The sequence below is a fragment of the Myxine glutinosa genome, chromosome 6 (assembly GCF_964187855.1).
Source record: "Myxine glutinosa chromosome 6, kmMyxGlut1.1, whole genome shotgun sequence".
Taxonomy (NCBI): domain Eukaryota; kingdom Metazoa; phylum Chordata; class Myxini; order Myxiniformes; family Myxinidae; genus Myxine; species Myxine glutinosa.
In genome coordinates, this window is record NC_136266.1 from 62,202,537 (window position 1) to 62,222,220 (window position 19,684).

At 45.3% G+C, this 19,684-nt stretch overlaps 1 protein-coding gene across 5 annotated transcripts in view; it reads right to left on the reverse strand.

Annotated features, from left to right (window-relative positions):
• Positions 1–2,416: 2,416 nt before the first annotated feature.
• The window catches only part of LOC137429865 (uncharacterized), an 80,232-nt gene continuing 62,964 nt past the window's right edge, over positions 2,417–19,684 (reverse strand). For 2 of the 5 annotated variants that reach the window (XM_078779932.1, XM_068120187.2), the window contains 2 exons: positions 18,211–19,662; positions 2,417–3,046 (listed from right to left, as the gene is read on the reverse strand). In XM_078779932.1, the coding sequence (XP_078636058.1) occupies positions 2,556–3,046; positions 18,211–19,399 (1,680 nt within the window). In that variant the 5' untranslated portion in view covers positions 19,400–19,662 and the 3' untranslated portion in view covers positions 2,417–2,555. Of the gene's footprint in view, positions 3,047–17,761; positions 19,663–19,684 lie in introns of those variants that run through there. The other 3 variants (XM_068120189.2, XM_068120190.2, XM_078779933.1) reach the window with 3 other exon arrangements.

Sequence of the window (19,684 nt, forward strand, 5' to 3'; positions counted from 1 at the left end):
ATGGACACTGCAAGGACTTCCAGGAAAGAAGTTGGAATTTCAAAAATGTGGATCTGGGGTGAATTAGCAGGGGTAGAAAAGATCAAGGTTTTGGATGGAGGAAGATAAGAGATGGTGGTGAACAGCTGTTTTAAAGACCTGGAGGGAGGAGTGGGATTGTTGGGAGTGGGGAAGTTTGTTCCAGAGGCGGGAGAAAGGGGGAATGAAAGAGTGAAGGTGAGCGGAGAGCCTAGATTTTGCCATGGGAGGGTTGCTGGCAGATCTTGTGCGACCTGCAGGAATATTTGGGGGACAGAGCACAGAGAGAGCTGGGGGAGCAAGGCCAGAGAGGAGTGGGAAGAAGACAGAAAGACCACCAACCTGCCTGCGGTGAGTGAGTGAAAGGCCCTCGGAGTTAGCTTCATCGCAGGAGATTCCAATGATTCTGAAAGCTATGGTTTTAACAGCGTGAAGCGGAGCTAGGTGTGAGGCAGGAGCACCGGCCCAGAGGGGGGATCATTATTCCATTGACCTGCGGGTGAAAGCCTTGTATGTGGTGAGGACTGAGGAGCACAGGTGTGTCAAGGAAGGACTTCGCACGACGGAGGATGCCCAGTCAGCGACTGGCTTTGGAGGCCAGCTTGGAAATGTGGTTTTCCCAAGAAAGATCATGGCAGATAGTGAGACCCAAAAGCTTGAGCGACAGAACTTATTGGAGAGGATTGTTCAGAAAGTAGATGGGAGGGTTTTCCAGACAGTCTTTTCCGAGAGACATAGTGAGAGTGTGAGATTTGTCAGGATTGAAAGACATGTTCCACTTGTTTGACCAGTCTGTGATTTTGTCCAGGTCTGCAGAGAGTGAGGAGGCTGCAGACTGCCGATCTGAGGGAAGAGAGACGGAGCGGCAGAGAGTGGGGTCATCAGCAAAGAGATAGAGAGGATTTTCCAGAGTCGGAGAGATCATTGATGAAGGCCAGAAAAAGCACAGGGCCCAGAACACTACAATGGGGAACTCCAGCCAGAACAGGCAGGGGAGATGAGAGAAATCCATTCAGGGCCACACATTGACTACGACCAGAGAGGAAGTCCGCAAGCCATGCGTGGAGATTTCCATGGATACCATAGGAGGAGAGTTTGATGAGCAGAGCTGGGCGCCAGACCATATCGAAGGCACGGGATATGTCAAGGGAGACAGCTCTGATTTCCTGTTTGGCAATGAGGACCTCCATCCATTGTTGAGACAGCAGAAGCAACATATCCAGAGTAGAATGACCTGGTCTGAATCCAAATTGATGATCGGAGATCAAGCCATTGGAGAAGAAGAAGGATTTGATATCCGAAGCAATGATGGATTCCATGACTTTGCTGATAATTGGGAGCAGGCTGATTGGTCTGTAGTTGCAAGGATCTGTTTTTGCACCTTTTTGTGTAAAGCAGTAATGTTTGCTGATTTCCAAGATGCTGGCAGATGACCTTGTGCAAAAGAGAGGGTGAAAAGAACAGAGAGAGGGTGAGATAGAGCGGCAGAGCAGGATTTTAGGGCCCGTGCGCTGATGCCGTCTGGTCCAGTTGCAGAATCAGAGTCGAGGTTTGACATAAACACACACTTGTTCCGAGCTTGGTGGAAGGAACTGAGGTTGCCTTCAGTTGGATTTGCCTTCCAAGAGGCAAAGGCAAGTAGTTTCAGGGCAACTGCCTCACCACAAGATTCAGTGTACCATGGATGGCAGGAAGGGTAAGACAACTGAAGACGAGATGGGATAAATCTGTGCATGAGAGAGAGAGAGAGAGCAGTTTGCTTTGGAAGAATTCCCAGGAAGAATTGATGTCAGAGGCAGTAGAGATGGGAGACCAGTCCAGATGATTGATGGCTGCTTGCAGACCGTGCCAGTCGGCCTGAGTGAAATGCCAGACTCGTCGACGCTTAGGAGGCTCTCTGAGAATGGCCAGAGAGATGTCCACTTCAACAAGCACATGATCAGAAGAACCGATTGGAGCAGAAGAAGAGCAGCAGACATTTGCAGGGAAGTTTGTCATGACAAAGTCGAGAAGAGAAGATACTCCAGTGACTGAGATTGTTTATGCAAAACTGCTAATGTTATATTGGAAACCCTGGCTGATGATGCAGGGAACGTATGTTCAAATCCCATATATTGAATTTGGCCCTTGTGTTGCATTGAAAAGTACACCAACATCAATTTCTGTCCTGCATGTGAGTTATGTATAAAGCTACTCGCTGAGCCTGTGGTCACTTTAAAATATTGGATATTAAAATAACTTTGTCAACCACACACTCCCAATAACATGTTGCAAAAACTGCCGAGTTAAATGAATCGGCAATAATAATCACTCAACATACTCACTTTGGTAACACCCACCATGGAAGCAAAAATGACCCATCCATTGATGAGCTATTTACAAATACAGTACTAATAAGCTGCGTTGGAGTGGTGAACTGTCCAGGATTGTAACCATAAAAAACTGCTTCGTTAGAACCGATGCTTTGTATAGACAATAGAGCATGGTGCCAATTACTCAAAATGAAAGTTAGTCCTGATGGTTTTGGTGCTCTTGCTCTATTGTTTATAGCTGTTGTCGTATATTATTTGCATGACTTTTTCGAATCCTGTCCCATAGCCTTTGAATGGATGAGGTTCCATGTGAGACCTCATATGCTTCTTGAGTAATCCTAACATAGAAAAACCCCGACCACATTTAGAGCACTTGTGCAAGTGCATTCCATGGTGAGTAGTCATGTGCGTTGTCAAGTGATGTAACTGAGCATATGCTTTATCACATTCAGGGCACTTGTGCGGGCGATCTCCATTGTGAGCCCTCACATGCATGTTCAAGACAACCAATGCTGAAAAAGACTTACTACATACATCACACTTGTATGGTATTCTCTTTTTGAGAACATTCCTCTTGTGTTTGAGCAATTTTCTCTTAAGTTTCATATTGTTATGATTGGAGCTGGATCTGTATTCAATGGTTATGTCTTGAGGCAGTGAACTTGCTGTCTTGCTGCGCGTGACCCTTCTTTTCTCAAAATTATCTTCCGAATGTTCTGGAAAAACACATACAAAAGAGGAAGTCATTGGTTTTTTTAAAATAACAGAACAAAATGAAAAAAAAAAAAACAGGATTCAATCTTATTACTCTGACCTGTTGTTTGTTTTTATCAGAATCAAAATACAACAAACACAGTTTAAATCTTATAACTTCCAGACTCATTGTTTGTTTTATCAGAATCAAAATACAAAAAACAAGGATAAAATTTTGTTACTCTCAGTGTTTGTTTTTATCAGAATCCAAATACTGTTGCGGGTGACGGGGATGAGGACCAGAGTCCCAAACGTCACTCCCGACTAAGTGTGTTACGGGGTGACTAATGTCAGCGACACTAGGTCCTTTCCCCAACCCGCCGGGCCGAGGCCCGCAAGCTGACCGAACGGTTTTTTTTTGTTTGTTTTTTTGTCGACTGAATCGAGGCTCGTGAAAGAGCTGACATTTACTTCACAAACAAATCAACCAGACAAACAAAATATATAAAAAGAGGGAGCGGAAGACAAGAGAATGGGAAGCACACAAACACTTGAGAGCACACAACATTTAAGAGCAGGGAGATGTGTGGGAGGGAGAGGGCTTGGGGGGAGGAGGCGTGGGAAGGGGGGGGGGTGGTGGGAGAAGTATAAAACACAAGGACACCAAGGACTTCCAGGACAGAAGTTGGTATTTCAAAAAGTGGAATTGGGGTGAAATTATCGGGGATAGAAAAGATCAAGGTTTTGGATGGGGGAAGATAAGAGATGGTGGTGAACAGCTGTTTTAAAGACCTGGAGGGTGGAGTGGGATTGAAGAGAGTGAGGGAGTTTGTTCCAGAGGCGGGAGAAAAGAGGAATGAAGGAGTGAAAGTGAGCAGAGAGTCTTGATTTTGGCAGTTTAACCATAAGAGGGTTGCAGGCAGATCTTGTGCGACCTGTAGGAATATTTGCGGGACAGAGCCCAGAGAGAGCTGGGGGGGCAAGGCCAGAGAGGAGTCGGTAGAAGACGGAAAGACCACCAACCTGCCTGTGATGAGTGAGGGAGAGGCCCTTGGAGTTAGCTTCATCGCGGGAGATTCCAATGATTCTGAATGCTTTGCTTTCAACAGCGTGAAGACGAGCTAGGTGTGAGGCAGGAGCACCAGCCCAGAGGGGAGAGCGGTATTCCATTGAGCTGCGGATGAAAGCCTTGTACGTGGTGAGGAGCTCAGGTGTGCCAATAAGGACTTCGCACGACGGAGGATGCCCAGTCGGCTACTGGCTTTGGAGGCCAGATTTGAAATGTGGTTTTCCCAGGAAAGATCATGGCAGATAGTGAGACCCAAAAGTTTGACACAGAACTTCTTGGAGAGGATTATTCAGAAAGTAGATGGGAGGGTTGTCCAGTCGGTCTTTTCGGAGAGACATCGTAAGAGTGTGAGATTTGTCAGGATTGAAAGACATGTTCCACTTGTTTGCCCAGTCTGTGATTTTGTCCAGGTCTGCAGAGAGTGAGGAGGCTCCTAGGTATCTAGGCATAAGGTTGTTGGAAGCTTGAACTTTTGGCTTTGTGCAAGGAGTTTAAGCTGCCACACTGGCGGATCAGGAGAGCTTGCAACCAGATCCAAAAAATGTCAATCAAACAAAATGAAATACAATAAATTTACTTCAACGAATGCAAAACGATACAATAAGCAAATCATACAAGTATGACGATGGACGTAATTAATTAATAATGACAGACTGAAACGATTAACACAGGCCACATACATCCGACACGAAAGGCCGACACAACATCAGACACACAGACCCTCTATATAACCGAGGGAAGGGAAAGGAAGCAAATGAAAAAAAACCAATACTCACAGGGAATTGAAATAAACCGGGATATGAAGATGGGAATGGAATGGGGTTCAGGCCTGTTTGAAGGGCAGGCTAATCGATGCTCATCAGATCGGTGCTTGGCGGGAACAAAGGTTAATCCATGCTCGTCAGAGCGGGGCTAGGCGGGAACAAAAGTTAATCGATGCTCGTCAGAGCGGTGCTTGGCGGGAACAAAGGTTCATCGATGCTCGTCAGAGCGGTGCTTGGCAGGAACAAGGGTTAATCGATGCTCGTCGGGAACAAACGTTCATCGACGCTCGTCAGAGCGCGGCTTGGCAGGAGCAAACGTGAATGGACCAGTCATCAAGCTCTGTAATTCCTTTCTCCTTTGATCCCTTTCCTTTCGTCAACTTCATTCATACAACACAGCAAATCCCTCAGAAATTTCATCGAGGTGGACTCCTTCAAAAGCACACGCCGAGCCCATTCACAGCATGAAGCATATATCGTTTTCCACAGAGAGCCAAAGAAGCACCTTTTTCCACAGAATACACTCTTTTCCTTTTTGTCCACCTCCTTCATGCACAATGAATCCTTCAGAAAGTTCGAAGAGATCGAGTCTCTCACACCAACATGCTTACTGAAGCCGTTCACACCATGAGCAAGGATCGCATTTTTAGCGCACCGCCAAGAGACGCGCTTCTACTTCCTCCTCACTCTTTTCCTGCACTTTCTTGCTTCCAAGGAAAAGGGTTGAATCGTTTCCAAAGCTATATTGTGCACCACCAACAGTCAAAATCACGTGGCGTAAAGTGAGTGGATATGGGGTTAAAATTTAAGAAAAAGAAAAAATACATACAAAAAGGTCCTATTTGGGGATCCACAGCTGAACCGGCATTTTTAAAATGCAATACACGCCAAAATGACATGAATCGTCTATGCATACTTTGTAAACGATTGACATTCCCACAAATGTAACAATACAATAAACAAGGATTAAATCATATTACTCCTCGAGACCTCGACTCATAGTTTTATCAGAATCAAAATACAAAAGCAAGGATTAAATCTTGTTACTCCCAGACTCATAGTTTCGTTTTTATCGGAATCAAAAGGCAAAGTACAACGGCACTCTTCGACGTTGCGACGTCGACCGATGTGCCTCCGCCCACATTAATGTCCCCCGTCGCACCGCGGAGCGAAAGGGGGACTATGGTTTTCCCCTCCGTCCGTGTGTCCGTCCGTCCGTCCGTGCGGGCGTGCGGGCGTACGTGTGTGCGTGCGGGCGTGCGTGCGTAAGCGAAGGACCGCATTCCAATTTGGTGTGTGGGTGCAACCCACGTCAAAATCCAAGATGGCCGCCGCCATGCATGTCTGATGCCATGTACAGTGGGGAGAACAAGTATTTGATACACTGCCGATTTTGCAGGTTTTCCCACTTACAAAGCACGACAAGGTCTGTAATTTTTATCATAGGTACACTTCAACTGTGGAAGACGGAATCTAAAACAAAAATCCTGAAAATCACATTGTATGATTTTAAAGTAATTAATTTGCATTTTATTGCATGAAATAAGTATTTGATACATCAGAAAAACAGAACTTAATATTTGGTACAGAAACCTTTGTTTGCAATTACAGAGATCAGACGTTTCCTGTAGTTCTTAACCAGGTTTGCACACACTGCAGCAGGGATTTTGGCCCACTCCTCCATACAGATCTTCACCAGATCCTTCAGGTTTCGGGGCTGTCGCTGCACAACACAGACTTTCAGCTCCCTCCAAAGATTTTCTATTGGGTTCAGGTCTGGAGACTGGCTAGGCCACTCCAGGACCTTGAGATGCTTCGTACGGAACCACTCCTTAGTTGCCCTGGCTGTGTGTTTCGGGTCGTTGTCATGCTGGAAGACCCAGCCACGCCCCATCTTCAATGCTCTTATTGAGGGAAGGAGATTGTTGGCCAAGATCTCGCGATACATGGCCCCATCCATCCTCCCCTCAATACGGTGCAGTCGTCCTGTCCCCTTTGCAGAAAAGCATCCCCAAAGAATGATGTTTCCACCTCCATGCTTCACGGTTGGGATGGTGTTCTTGGGGTTGTACTCATCCTTCTTCTTCCTCCAAACACGGCGAGTGGAGTTTAAACCAAAAAGCTCTATTTTGGTCTCATCAGACCACATGACCTTCTCCCATTCCTCCTCTGGATCATCCAGATGGTCATTGGCAAACTTCAGACGGGCCTGGACATGCGCTGGCTTGAGCAGAGGGACCTTGCGTGCGCTGCAGGATTTTAATCCATGACGGCGTAGTGTGTTACTTATGGTTTTCTTTGATACTGTGGTCCCAGCTCTCTTCAGGTCATTGACCAGGTCCTGCCGTGTAGTTCTGGGCTGATCCCTCACCTTTCTCATGATCATTGAGGCTCCACGAGGTGAGATCTTGCATGGAGCCCCAGACAGAGGGAGATTGACTGTCATCTTGAACTTCTTCCATTTTCTAATAATTGCGCCAACAGTTGTTGCCTTCTCACCAAGCTGCTTGCCTATTGTCCTGTAGCCCATCCCAGCCTTGTGCAAGTCTACAAATTTGTCCCTGATGTCCTTAGACAGCTCTCTGGTCTTGCCCATTGTGGAGAGGTTGGAGTCTGATTGAGTGTGGACAGGTCTGGAGACGGCTTTGCGGTCGGTCTTTGCGGTCTTTGTGGTCGGAGACGGTCTGGAGACGTCTTTTATGCAGATAACGAGTTCAAACAGGTGCAGTTAATACAGGTAATGAGTGGAGAATGGGAGGGCTTCTTAAAGAAAAAACTAACAGGTCTGTGAGAGCCGGAATTCTTACTGGTTGGTAGGTGATCAAATACTTATTTCATGCAATAAAATGCAAATTAATTACTTAAAAATCATACAATGTGATTTTCAGGATTTTTGTTTTAGATTCCGTCTTCCACAGTTGAAGTGTACCTATGATAAAAATTACAGACCTTTACGTGCTTTGTAAGTGGGAAAACCTGCAAAATCGGCAGTGTATCAAATACTTGTTCTCCCCACTGTATGTCTGAACCTTGTGAGCTGAATATCTTGAAAAATAAGCGAAGTACCAACTTCTAATCTGGTGTGTGGGTGTATCTAGGCATAAGGAAGAACGCTTTTGAAAATTGGGTCGCCACGCCAAAATTCAAGATGGCCGCCGCCATGGATGTCTGAACTTTGTGAGATGAATATCTTGAAAAATAAGCGAAGTACCAACTTCTAATTTGGTGTGTGGGTGTATCTCGGCATAAGGAAGAACGCTATTGAAAATTGGGTTGCCACGTCACAATCCAAGATGGCCGCCACCATATATATGTCTGAACCTTGTGAGCGAAATATCTTGAAAAATCAGCGAAGTACCAACTTCTAATCTGGTGTGTGGGTGTATCTAGGCACAAGCAAGAACGCTGTTTAAAATTGGGGGCGCCACGTCAAAATCCAAGATGGCCGCCGCCATGTATGTCTGAACCTTGTGAGATGAATATCTTGAAAAATAAGCGAAGTACCAACTTCTAATTTGGTGTGTGGGTGTATCTCGGCATAAGGAAGAACGCTATTGTAAATTGGGTCGCCACGTCAAAATCCAAGATGGCCACCACCATATATATGTCTGAACCTTGTGAGCGAAATATCTTGAAAAATAAGCGAAGTACCAACTTCTAATCTGGTGTTTGGGTGTATCTAGGCACAAGGAAGAACGCTATTGAAAATTGGGTCACCACGTCAAAATCCAAGATGGCCGCCGCCATGTATGTCTGAACCTTGAGATGAATATCTTGAAAAATAAGCGAAGTACCAACTTCTAATTTGGTGTGTGGGTGTATCTCGGCATAAGGAAGAAAGTTATTGAAAATTGGGTCGCCATGTCAAAATCCAAGATGGCCGCCACCATATATATGTCTGAACCTCGTGAGCGAAATATCTTGAAAAATAAGCGAAGTACCAACTTATAATCTGGTGTGTGGGTGTATCTAGGCATAAGGAAGAACCCTATTTAAAATTGGGTCGCCACGTCAAAATCCAAGATGGCCGCCGCCATGTATGTCTGAACCTTGTGAGCAGAATATCTTGAAAAATAAGTGAAGTACCAACTTCTAATCTGGTGTGTGGGTGTATCTACGCATAAGGGAGAACGCTATTGGAAATTGGGTCGCCACGTCAAAATCCAAGATGGCCGCCTTACGTCTTCCACTTTATCAACTCGCATCACTTCACCGACGGGGGACCTAGGCGTAACGCTTGTTACATGATTGTACTTACGTCTCCCAAGTTTGATTTAAATCCCCTCAGCAGTTTTCAAGTGTCACATTTTTAAGTGACCTGGCCTCTGGACCTTTGATGGCAAAAATCTAATAAGTTCGTCTTTTCATCCAAATATATACTTGTACCAAATTTGGTCAAAATCCCATCACTGGTTCACAAGTTAGGACATTAACAGACCTTTTGCCTAACGGGACTTCTGACCTTTGACTTCTTGACCCTAAAATGTAATTCATTTACTTCTTCTCCATCGCTGCTCCCACCCTCTGGAACTCACTACTTCACACCATCAGAGACTCCTCCTCACTCACCACATTCAAAACATCACTCAAGACCCACCTGTTCAACACTGCATTCAACATTTAACCCACAGCATTTAACCCCTGACTCTCTCTTCTCCTTCTCCTTCCTTTTGCTTTGATTATTTACCTATTGATTTTTGTCTTTTTGCACTTGTTTTTTTGTACTCTGTCAAAGCGCCTTTGGGCTTCTTGAAAAGCGCTATATAAAATAAATGTATTATTATTATTATTATTTATCTTTACATTATGACACATAATTCTCAAGTTTGAGTCAAACCCCTTCAGCTCATCTAAAGTTATCACATTTTTACCTGACATGACCACTGACCTTTGACCTCTTCATGCCATTATCCAATCAGTTCATTTTTGCATTATATATGCTTGCACCAAGTTTCTTTAAAATCCCATCACGGGTTCACAAATTGGCCCGGCAACATAATTTTTACTTAACATGACCTCTAAGATGGATGCCGTGGTGGCCATATTGAAAATCGCAGTGCGCCCATTTTCGAAATGAACCTTCCTCTGCTCAACCCCAACACACACTGCAAAAATGGATTTAATTGGACAAGCCGTTCTGCTTGAAATTGACGGAAACCAATTTCAAGATAGCTGCCGTGGCAGCCATATTGAAAATCGCAGCGCGCCCATGAACCTTCCTCGACTCAACCCCAACAGACACTGCAAAAATGGATTTAATCGGACAAGCCGTTCTGCTCGAAATTTACGGAAACCAACTTCAAGATGGCTGCCGTGGCGGCCATACTGAAAATCGCAGCGCGCCCATTTTCGAAAGGCACCTTCCTCTATTCAATCCCAACAAACATTGCAAACATGGATTTAATTGGACAAGCCGTTCTGCTCAAAATTGACGGAAACCAATTTCAAGATGGCTATCGTGGCGGCAATATTGAAAATCGCAGCGCGCCCATTTTCGAAAGGAACCTTCCTCTACCAAACCCCAACACACACTGCAAAAATGAATTTAATCGGACAAGCCATTCTGCTCGAAATTGACGGAAACCAATTTCAAGATGGCTACCGTGGCCGCCATATTGAAAATCGCAGCGCACCCATGAACCTTCCTCTACCCAACCCCAACACACACTGCAAAAATGGATTTAATCGGACAAGCCGTTCTGCTCGAAATTGACGGAAACCAATTTCAAGATGGCTGCCGTGGCGGCCATATTGAAAATCGCAGCGCGCCCATTTTCGTAACGAACCTTCCTCTACTCAAACCCAACACACACTGCAAAAATGGATTTAATCGGACAAGCCGTTCTCCTTGAAATTGACGGAAACCAAAAGTTGACGGACGCCCGGACGACAATACCCCTTAGCCCAATTTGGGCTGAGGGGTGAAAACCTCACAGACAGACAGACAGACAGACGCACAACCTGAAAACAATGCTTCCAGCGACAAAACAAGGAATTAAATGTTATTGCTCCCCGACTCATTGTTTTTATCAAAATGAAAATGCCAAAAAAAAAACAGGAATTAAATCTGGTCCCACCCACCTCCCCAAATCCAGGCCAACTCGTAATCAAAATAAAAACCAATTACTGCACTGTTGTCCCAAGAAGAAAGAAAGAGGTTTGGTTCAAAATTCACATGCACCTAACAATTCACATGCACCTAACAATTCACATGCACATATACATACACATCTCGTTTTTTCATTTCTGTTCCTCACAATTCTATCCCTCTCTTTCATTCACAGACATATACACACACACACACACACACATACACACACGCACGCACGCACGCACGCACGCGCGCGCGCACACACACACACACACACACACACTTAATTGATAGGGCTTCCGGTTCGGTCTGGAGAGGACGCTGGCGTTACTTGTTCGCCGCTTCTCCGACTGGGTCATTGTGTATAGTCTGCTTTTCTGGTGGTCGTGGCGGCTTTTTGGCTGTTGGGTCTGCCCTCTGCTCGGTCCCGGCTCTGCTCCTGGCTCCGCCTGCCCGGCTCTTCCACTGTTTCCTCAGGCCCGCTCCCGTTGTTTGTGGCCGTTGTTTGCCGCTTCGGTCTTGGTTTGCTTGATTAGCGGCTGCGGTCGTTTGCCGCTGCGGCAAGGCCTACTCGTCCTCCTCAACCTTGGCCTCTTACTTGTCCCTTCGCTCCTGCCTGCATGGCTCTGAGGTACTCAGCCACAAGGCTTCTTCTGCTCAATACTCACTCCACCCCATCATGCATCTCTGCAATCAAATCCCACGGACTCCTGCGACGACCCAGATACATTCATAGAGGCTCCGGTCGTAAGTTTGTTTATTTACAAACAGGTCACTTCATTCCCGTACTCTGGTCGGCTCAGCGCACTCCCACTCATCGTCCCAGCGCACCTGGTCACAGCAACGCACACGATCGCACCTCCTGTCTGCAAACCCTGTAGACCGCAATGCAATGAGCAGAAAGAGCTCTATTTCTTGACTTTTGCAACCACCATCTGGCAACTACTTGAAATTTTGTAGAAAGATGAGGAAAAATACATTGAATAAACACACAAAGTCGTCAAGGATAAAACTTGCACATTATTTAGTAATAGTAATTTAAAATTTCAGAACTTCTCGCGAGAATGGGATCTTGGGATCTCGCGAGATCTTGGAGACGGCAGCAGGGATTTTCGAAGCTCCACACGGTCTCCACGTTTTTCGAAGTTAAGTCTGTTCACAATTGTATTTTGTCGAAACTGTATTTATCTTTCGGTGTGTGAAGTTATTGTGTGCAACTTTGGTTGTTTCTCGGTGTTTATCTTTCATAAATTGATCGTCTGTTTGCCGTGTCGCGAGCAAGGCCTTGTACAGTGTGCACTGTACAACCTTGAGGCTTTGTTTTTCTCTCAGTGGTCCGTCGTTTGTGATCCAATAACTTTCGTTCTCTGTATTCCCAGTCTTTTCACCCATAGCCTACTTCCTTGTGTAAATCTCAACTCAAAAAAACAAAAAAAAAAACATTTCCTTCTCTGTTCTCATTCGTTTATTCATTCTTATTCGTTCGTTCGTTCTTCGACCACGTGTTTCTCCCCCATTTCCCCAGATAGTTTTCACTCATTAACCTTCAATGTTTACACTTTCCCCTCAAGTTATGTATTCCGTCATATTTTATAACACCTTTTTCTTCTTCTTCTTTAAAAGGCTGCTTTCGACTTGCTCACCAAATCAATTCATCCCAAAAAAAATATCCATCTCCTATAGTGCCTTTGTTCTACATTCCCTAAACTCTCCTGCACTCCATCCTCCATCCAGCGTCCTTAAACGTATTTTTAACTCGAAGGTCACAAGAAACTCATTTTGCAATAAATGTTCGTTTCCCATAAATCGTACACTTTCAAAAATCCAATCTCACCCCTCCCCTCCAAATCTTCCCCATAACCCCTCCCCTCCAAATCTTCCCCATCACCCCTCCCCTCCAAATCTTCCCCATCACCCATCCCTTTCAAATCTCCCCCCTTGCCCCCTCCCTCCTAAACTACCCCCTCACCCCTCCCCGCCAAGACGCCCCCTCGCCCCTCCCCTCCTAGAATCCTGCCTCACCCCTCCCCTCCAAATCTCCCCCATATCCCATCCCTTTCAAATCCCTCCCCTTGTCCCTTCCCTCCCAAACTCCCCCCTCACCCCTCCCCTTCAAATCTCCCCACCCTCATTGCTTCTCAATTTCCCCCCGCTCACTCCCCCTCCTCAAAGCGTCCTCCCCGCTTCTTCCCCCTTCAAACTCTCACCTCCATCTCCCCCAACCTTCTGCCTCGCTCTTCCCCCTCCTCAAATAACACCTCATTGTGGCTCACCCAATCACCATCAAACCTTTTGTCCGCCCCATCCTTCCCTTTCTCCGAGCTATTCTGAAATCTCTGACACACCTTCAACAGCTCTCCCTACCTCTTCCACCTCTTCCACATCTTACCCTACCCCTCCTCCCCCCTGTTCTGTATCTGATGCTCCCCCTTCCTCTTCATTAACGGTATGGACCTCAAACATCCGGGGCCTTCGTTCAAACTTAACCGATCTCTCCATACAGGTTGCTTCTGTCAAACCAGACGTGATCTGCTTAACAGAAACTTTCCTCCTTTATGATGTCTCTGATTCCATAGTATCTCTCCCGGGCTACTCCCTCCTCCGGTATGATAGACCTGAGCCTCGTCCTGGAGGCGGGGTTGCTATCTTTATCAAAAACTCTCTTCCTCACTCGCCCTGCACTGCACTCTCTCCACCTCACCCCCAGGAATACCTCTGGCTACGGCTTCCCCTTCGCTCCCACCTCTTGTTCATATGTGTGTTGTACCGTCCACCAAACAGTGATGACTCCATCTACATCTCGCTGTCTGATGATATGGACCAACTTCTATCTACTCATCCCAACTCTCTCTTCCTCATATGTGGTGATTTCAACTGTCATCATGCCAGTTGGCTGGGTGTGGGTACCTCTCTCACCAGCCATGGCTCCTCAGCAAAGGACTTCTGCGACTCACTGGGACTGACACAATCTGTCAATTTCCCGACCCGGATCTCAGTCAACGGAACATCTTCTCTTCTGGACTTGGTTATGACTAACTTCCCTGAAAATGTCTGCTGCTCTTCTTCTGCTCCGATCGGAACATCTGATCATGTCCTTGTTAAAGTGGACATCTCTCTGACCATCCTCAGGGAGCCTGCTCAGCGTCGACGAGTCTGGCATTTCACTCAGGCCAACTGGCACGGTCTTCAAGCAGCCATCAATCATCTGGACTGGTCTCCCATCTCTACCACCTCTGACATCAACTCATCCTGGGAATTCTTCCAAAGTAAATTGCTCTCTCTCATGCACAGATTTATCCCATCTCGTCTTCAGTTGTCATACCCTTCCTCCCGTCCATGGTACACGGAATCTTGTGGTGAGGCTGTTGCCCAGAAACAACTTGCCTTCGTCTCCTGGAAAGCAAATCCAACGGAAGGAAATCTCATTTCCTTTCACAAAGCCCGAAACAAGTGTGTGTCCACCCTCAGGAGAGCCAGGAAACAATATCTCTCCGTTCTCAAGACCGAACTCTCTTATCTGTCTCCCTCTTCCAAATCCTGGTGGCGTCTGGTCAAATCCGTTTCTGGTGTTTGTTCCCCCTCCATCCCCTCCCTTACCTCAAACGGCTACACAGCTGACTCCGCACGTGAAAAAGCTGAATGCCTCAACTCTGTGTTTGCCTCTAAATCTTGTGTCCCAAACCCATCCCTCTCTGTACCCACCATACCCAGTCGTACCCTGCTGCTCCTGGACTCCGTGTCCTTTCCTCCTGACAAGGTGGAAAAGTTTCTGTCAACCCTCGACTCTGATTCTGCAACTGGACCCGACGGCATTAGCCCACGGGTCCTAAAATCCTGCTCTGCTGCTCTATCTCACCCTCTCTCTGTTCTCTTCACCCTCTCTTTTGCTCAAGGTCAACTGCCATCTGCTTGGAAGTCAGCCAACATCACCGCTTTGCACAAAAAAGGTGCAAAAACAGATCCTAGCAACTACAGACCAATCAGCCTTCTCCCAATTATCAGCAAAGTCATGGAATCCATCATTGCTTCTGATATGAAATCTTTCCTCTTCTCCAATGGCTTGATCTCTGATCATCAATTTGGTTTCAGACCAGGTCACTCTACTCTGGACATGCTGCTTCTGCTGTCTCAACAATGGATGGAGGTCCTCAATGCCAAACAGGAAATTAGAGCTGTCTCCCTCGACATATCACGTGCCTTCGACACGGTCTGGCACCCCGCTCTGCTCACCAAACTCTCCTCTTTTGGTATCCATGGAAATCTCCACGCATGGCTGGCGGACTTCCTCTCTAGTCGTCGTCAACGTGTGGCCCTGAATGGGTTTCTCTCATCTCCTCTTCCTGTTCAGGCTGGAGTTCCCCAAGGCAGTGTTCTGGGCCCCGTGCTTTTTCTGGTCTTCATCAATGATCTCTCTGACTCTCTCGAAAATCCTCTCTATCTCTTTGCTGATGACTCCACTCTCTGCCGCTCCATTCCTCTTCCCTCAGATCGGCAGTCTGCTGCCTCCTCACTCTCTGAAGACCTGGACAAAATCACAGACTGGTCAAACAAGTGGAACATGTCTTTCAATCCTGACAAATCTCACACTCTTACTATGTCTCTCCGAAAAGATCGACTGGACAACCCTCCCATCTACTTTCTCAACAATCCTCTCCAAGAAGTTCTGTCGCTCAAGATTTTGGGTCTCACTATCTGCCATGATCTTTCTTGGGAAAACCACATTTCCAAGCTGGCCTCCAAAGCCAGTCGCCGACTGGGCATCCTCCGTCGTGCGAAGTCCTTCCTCGGCACACCTGAGCTCCTCACCACATACAAGGCTTTCATCCGCAGCTCAATGGAATACTGTTCTCCCCTATGGGCCGGTGCTCCTGCCTCACACCTAGCTCGGCTTCACGCTGTTGAAACCAAAGCTTTCAGAATTATTGGAATCTCCCGCGATGAAGCTATCTCTGAGGGCCTTTCACTCACTCACCGCAGGCAGGTAGGTGGTCTTTCTGTCTTCTACCGACTCCTCTCCGGCCTTGCACCCCCAGCTCTCTCTGTGCTCTGTCCCCCAAATATTCCTACAGGTCGCACAAGATCTGCCAGCAACCCTCTGATGGTTAAACTGCCGAAATCTCGGCTCTCCGCTCACCTTCACTCTTTCATTCCTCTTTTCTCCCGCCTCTGGAACAAACTCCCTCACTCCCTTCAATCCCACTCCTCCCTCCAGGTCTTTAAAACAGCTGTTCACCACCATCTCTTATCTTCCCCCATCCAAAACCTTGATCTTTTCTACCCCCGCTAATTCACCCCAGATCCACCTTGTTTGAAATTCCAACTTCTTTCCTGGAAGTCCTGGCAGTGTCCATATGTTTTATACCTCTCCCACTGCCCCCTTCCCACGCCCCCCCCCCCCAAAGCCCTCGCCCTCTCTCAGATCTCTCGATGTCTCCATGTCTCTCGGTCCCTGCTCTCAAATGTTGTGTTTGTGTCCTTCCCCCTCTCTCCCCATCTTGTCTACCGCTCCCTATGTTATATGTTTTATGTGTCGGTTTGTCTTTCTGTGTGATTAATGTTCGCTCTTTCACGAGCCTCGATATTGTATACAAAAAAAAAAAAAAAAAAAAAAAAAAAAGAACTTCTGTTTGACGCCCTCTTGAGTCCTGTTGGGGGATTGTATAATAAGGATTATTACTGACTGACTTCCAACGGAATCCTCTCCGCGAGTACGTGATATACGAATTTGGTATGAAATCTTGAAGACTCAATTTATTTTCTATGATCCAGGAACACATTTGAGTTTACATCCTACCCAAAGGATGCTTGGATAACTATGATTTACTGTATTTTCTTTTCTATAATCACTGGTGGATTCTTTGAATGAATAATGGCAAATAGAGCTCCCATCCATGGCATATATGTGCTATTACTCGTCAAAGAAATGTTACATGTGGGTGTTTTTTTATGCAAATTAATTTACCATGTTTGGTTTTACATCCTATCTGAAGGATGCATTGACAACTATGATTTAGTGGCTTTTTTTGGTCTAGAACCACCAGCGGATTTAAAAAAAAAGAATAATGGCACTAACAAAATACAACACCAATCCATAGCATATTTTGTATATTACAGCTTGCTAACTATCCAAGAGATGCTCCATGTATTATTTCATTTAATATTCAATTACTTTCTTTATTTTTTGTCAAAACCAGTTTGAATATTCTGTGACATGGTCATTTTTTTCTCCCTCCCCCCCCCCCCCCCCTCTCTCTTGTTTATTATCTGCTACATTTTATATGTTCTACTTGAAATGAATTTTCTCTCTTCTCTGACATCGGGTTCATCAACAATTCCATTCATCTATTCCACTTCATCAAATCCACTCTTCACATCTTGTAAAATCACTGAATTTCTCATTTCCTTTCCTCTCGCAACATACTCCATTACAACAATGAACAAACTTTCCATTTCCCTTTGTCTCATTCAATTTGTTGTGAAATAACAGCTAATTAATTTAAATGCACATTCTTTTTCATTAATAAATGTTTTATTTGTGAACATGACACATGCAAACCAAGCCTCTTCATTTATTTCTGTTGTTGTTTTACTATCTTATTTGAAATTGATGAACTGTCAAAGACGAGACAAAAAGCTTTAAAAGCTTTTTAAGTGCCAATATGTATCAAAACAAAACTGAAACGTTTCGGAGGCAATGTCCATCATACCATAAACCACATCCAATACTAGAATGTATCTCCAGATAAAACAATGTTATTCTTTGTGTCAAAGAAGAATAGAAATTAAGACAACAAAATTTCATAACCAAACACAGTTCAATCATTAAATTACATGTATATGGTAATTGTGCACCATATGACATGTACACATTAATATGTTTAGTTGACAAGATAAACATTGAATATTTCATAATTTCATGGATTATGGATGCTGTTACACATACCTAACCATCTTTGTCCTGTTTCAGAATTACTTATCAATAACAAATATAAATATGCCCTTGGCCAATCACTAGCAAGCATTTTGGTGAGTTGTAACAATTGTCGGAACAAATTAAAACAACTTCTTATGAAATGAGACACTTGATTAAACTTTATGTAGTAGTTGTTGAAAATTAGATTGAGATTTATAGTGAAATCACTACAGGGATGTACATTATATAGTGGAGATATGATACTCATCCCCACATAACATCTTCCACAAATATGACCAAATGAAGATCATATATTCACAAAGTGTTTGTCATTCTACTGATCTTCTCACCAAATGGCTTGGGTCCAGTCTTCTTGCTGCCAAAGAACGTCTTGATGTCAGTGGGGGGAGCTTCGAATGATCGCTTACGGGACTTGGGTATGGTCACCTTTGGCGTTACAATCCCTTCATGCGGCTTGGTGGAATGTTGGATGATGATCCCATTCGTATTATGTGTTGAACCCTTTCCAGAAATGGTTTCTTCACCACAGTCATTGTTGTCAAAAACAAGAGTAGTGAAGATTGACTGAACTCCAGCTGGAAGAAGGTCATTTCCTAGCGCAAGTTGTCGTTTGGCAAGGGCAGTGTCATGATCTAACACCATTGTGTTTGATACACAGTGACCCAGTCCATTCAGGATTCCTATCAGCTTTGCTGAACCAGTGAAGTGTCTCACTGCCATGGCCAAGGAGGTATGCTTTGGCAGCAACACTCTACCCTTTGTCTTTAAGTACACAATGTCCTGTGCAATAGAGAGCAACCTTCTTTCTTCGTCACTTGTAACTGTGACCCTCTCTGCACCTACAGGATCTTGGCTAAGACCTGAAGACCATGCAAGGAAGTTGAAAAGCTGATATGGAATGATGTGATTGGTGGTCTGAATATGTAGGTCTTCTGCAGTTGGAGGCCATGTCGAACTTGTTTCAATGCTGTCCAGAGAACACTTCAAGATTTGTGCAGCAGAATACAAAGTTCTCAAACCATCAAGATCTACACATTGACTCGGTGAAGCTCCTACACTCCTTTCGCTTTCACTACCTTCACTGGATGCATCTACCACAGCATCTTCAATGACATCCTCCACACCTAGACTTTCTACAAATACTAAGTCACTCTCAAACTGTCGTGTTGGCCGAATGAAGCACAGAACTCTATGCGATCTTTGAAGTCTCCGCTTCAGGTTAGTGGTCTTGTAGCTTGATGCATCTAGCCCTTCTACATCATGAACCATCCTAACAAAAAGCTTGAGAAGCTTTGTCAGCCGCAGTATTTCTTTCCCTTTTAATATTCTTTCGTCAATGATGGAGTGGCAGAACCTTGCATATGATGGTGCATACAGTTCGCATGTGTCTGCATCCAGCCCCTGTTTTGTTCTAACTACCCTTGTGTAAGATAAATAACATGAGCGGTGATAACGCACTTCCAGTGCTACTAGATCTCTACCGCGCACATGTACCAGCAGATGCTCATCTTTGCGCATTAAAGCAGCATTGAGGAGCTGCCCCCCAGCAATTGTCTCACACCTAACTAACCTCTCTACTTTTCTTTTACTTGTTACACTTTCTTTGACATATTTTGTCTGCTTACATATTACACATTCCACTGGTAGGACATGAGGTCGGCCGGGACATGGTGTGTTGCCGGTAGAATCGGATCGCAGAAGTCGTTGAGGCTGTGTCTCCTTGACTACACTGGTGGACTCTGGATGAGTTTCTCTTTCTGTTGAATGACACAGTTGTTGTTCTGTCAAAGAAAAAAGATATTA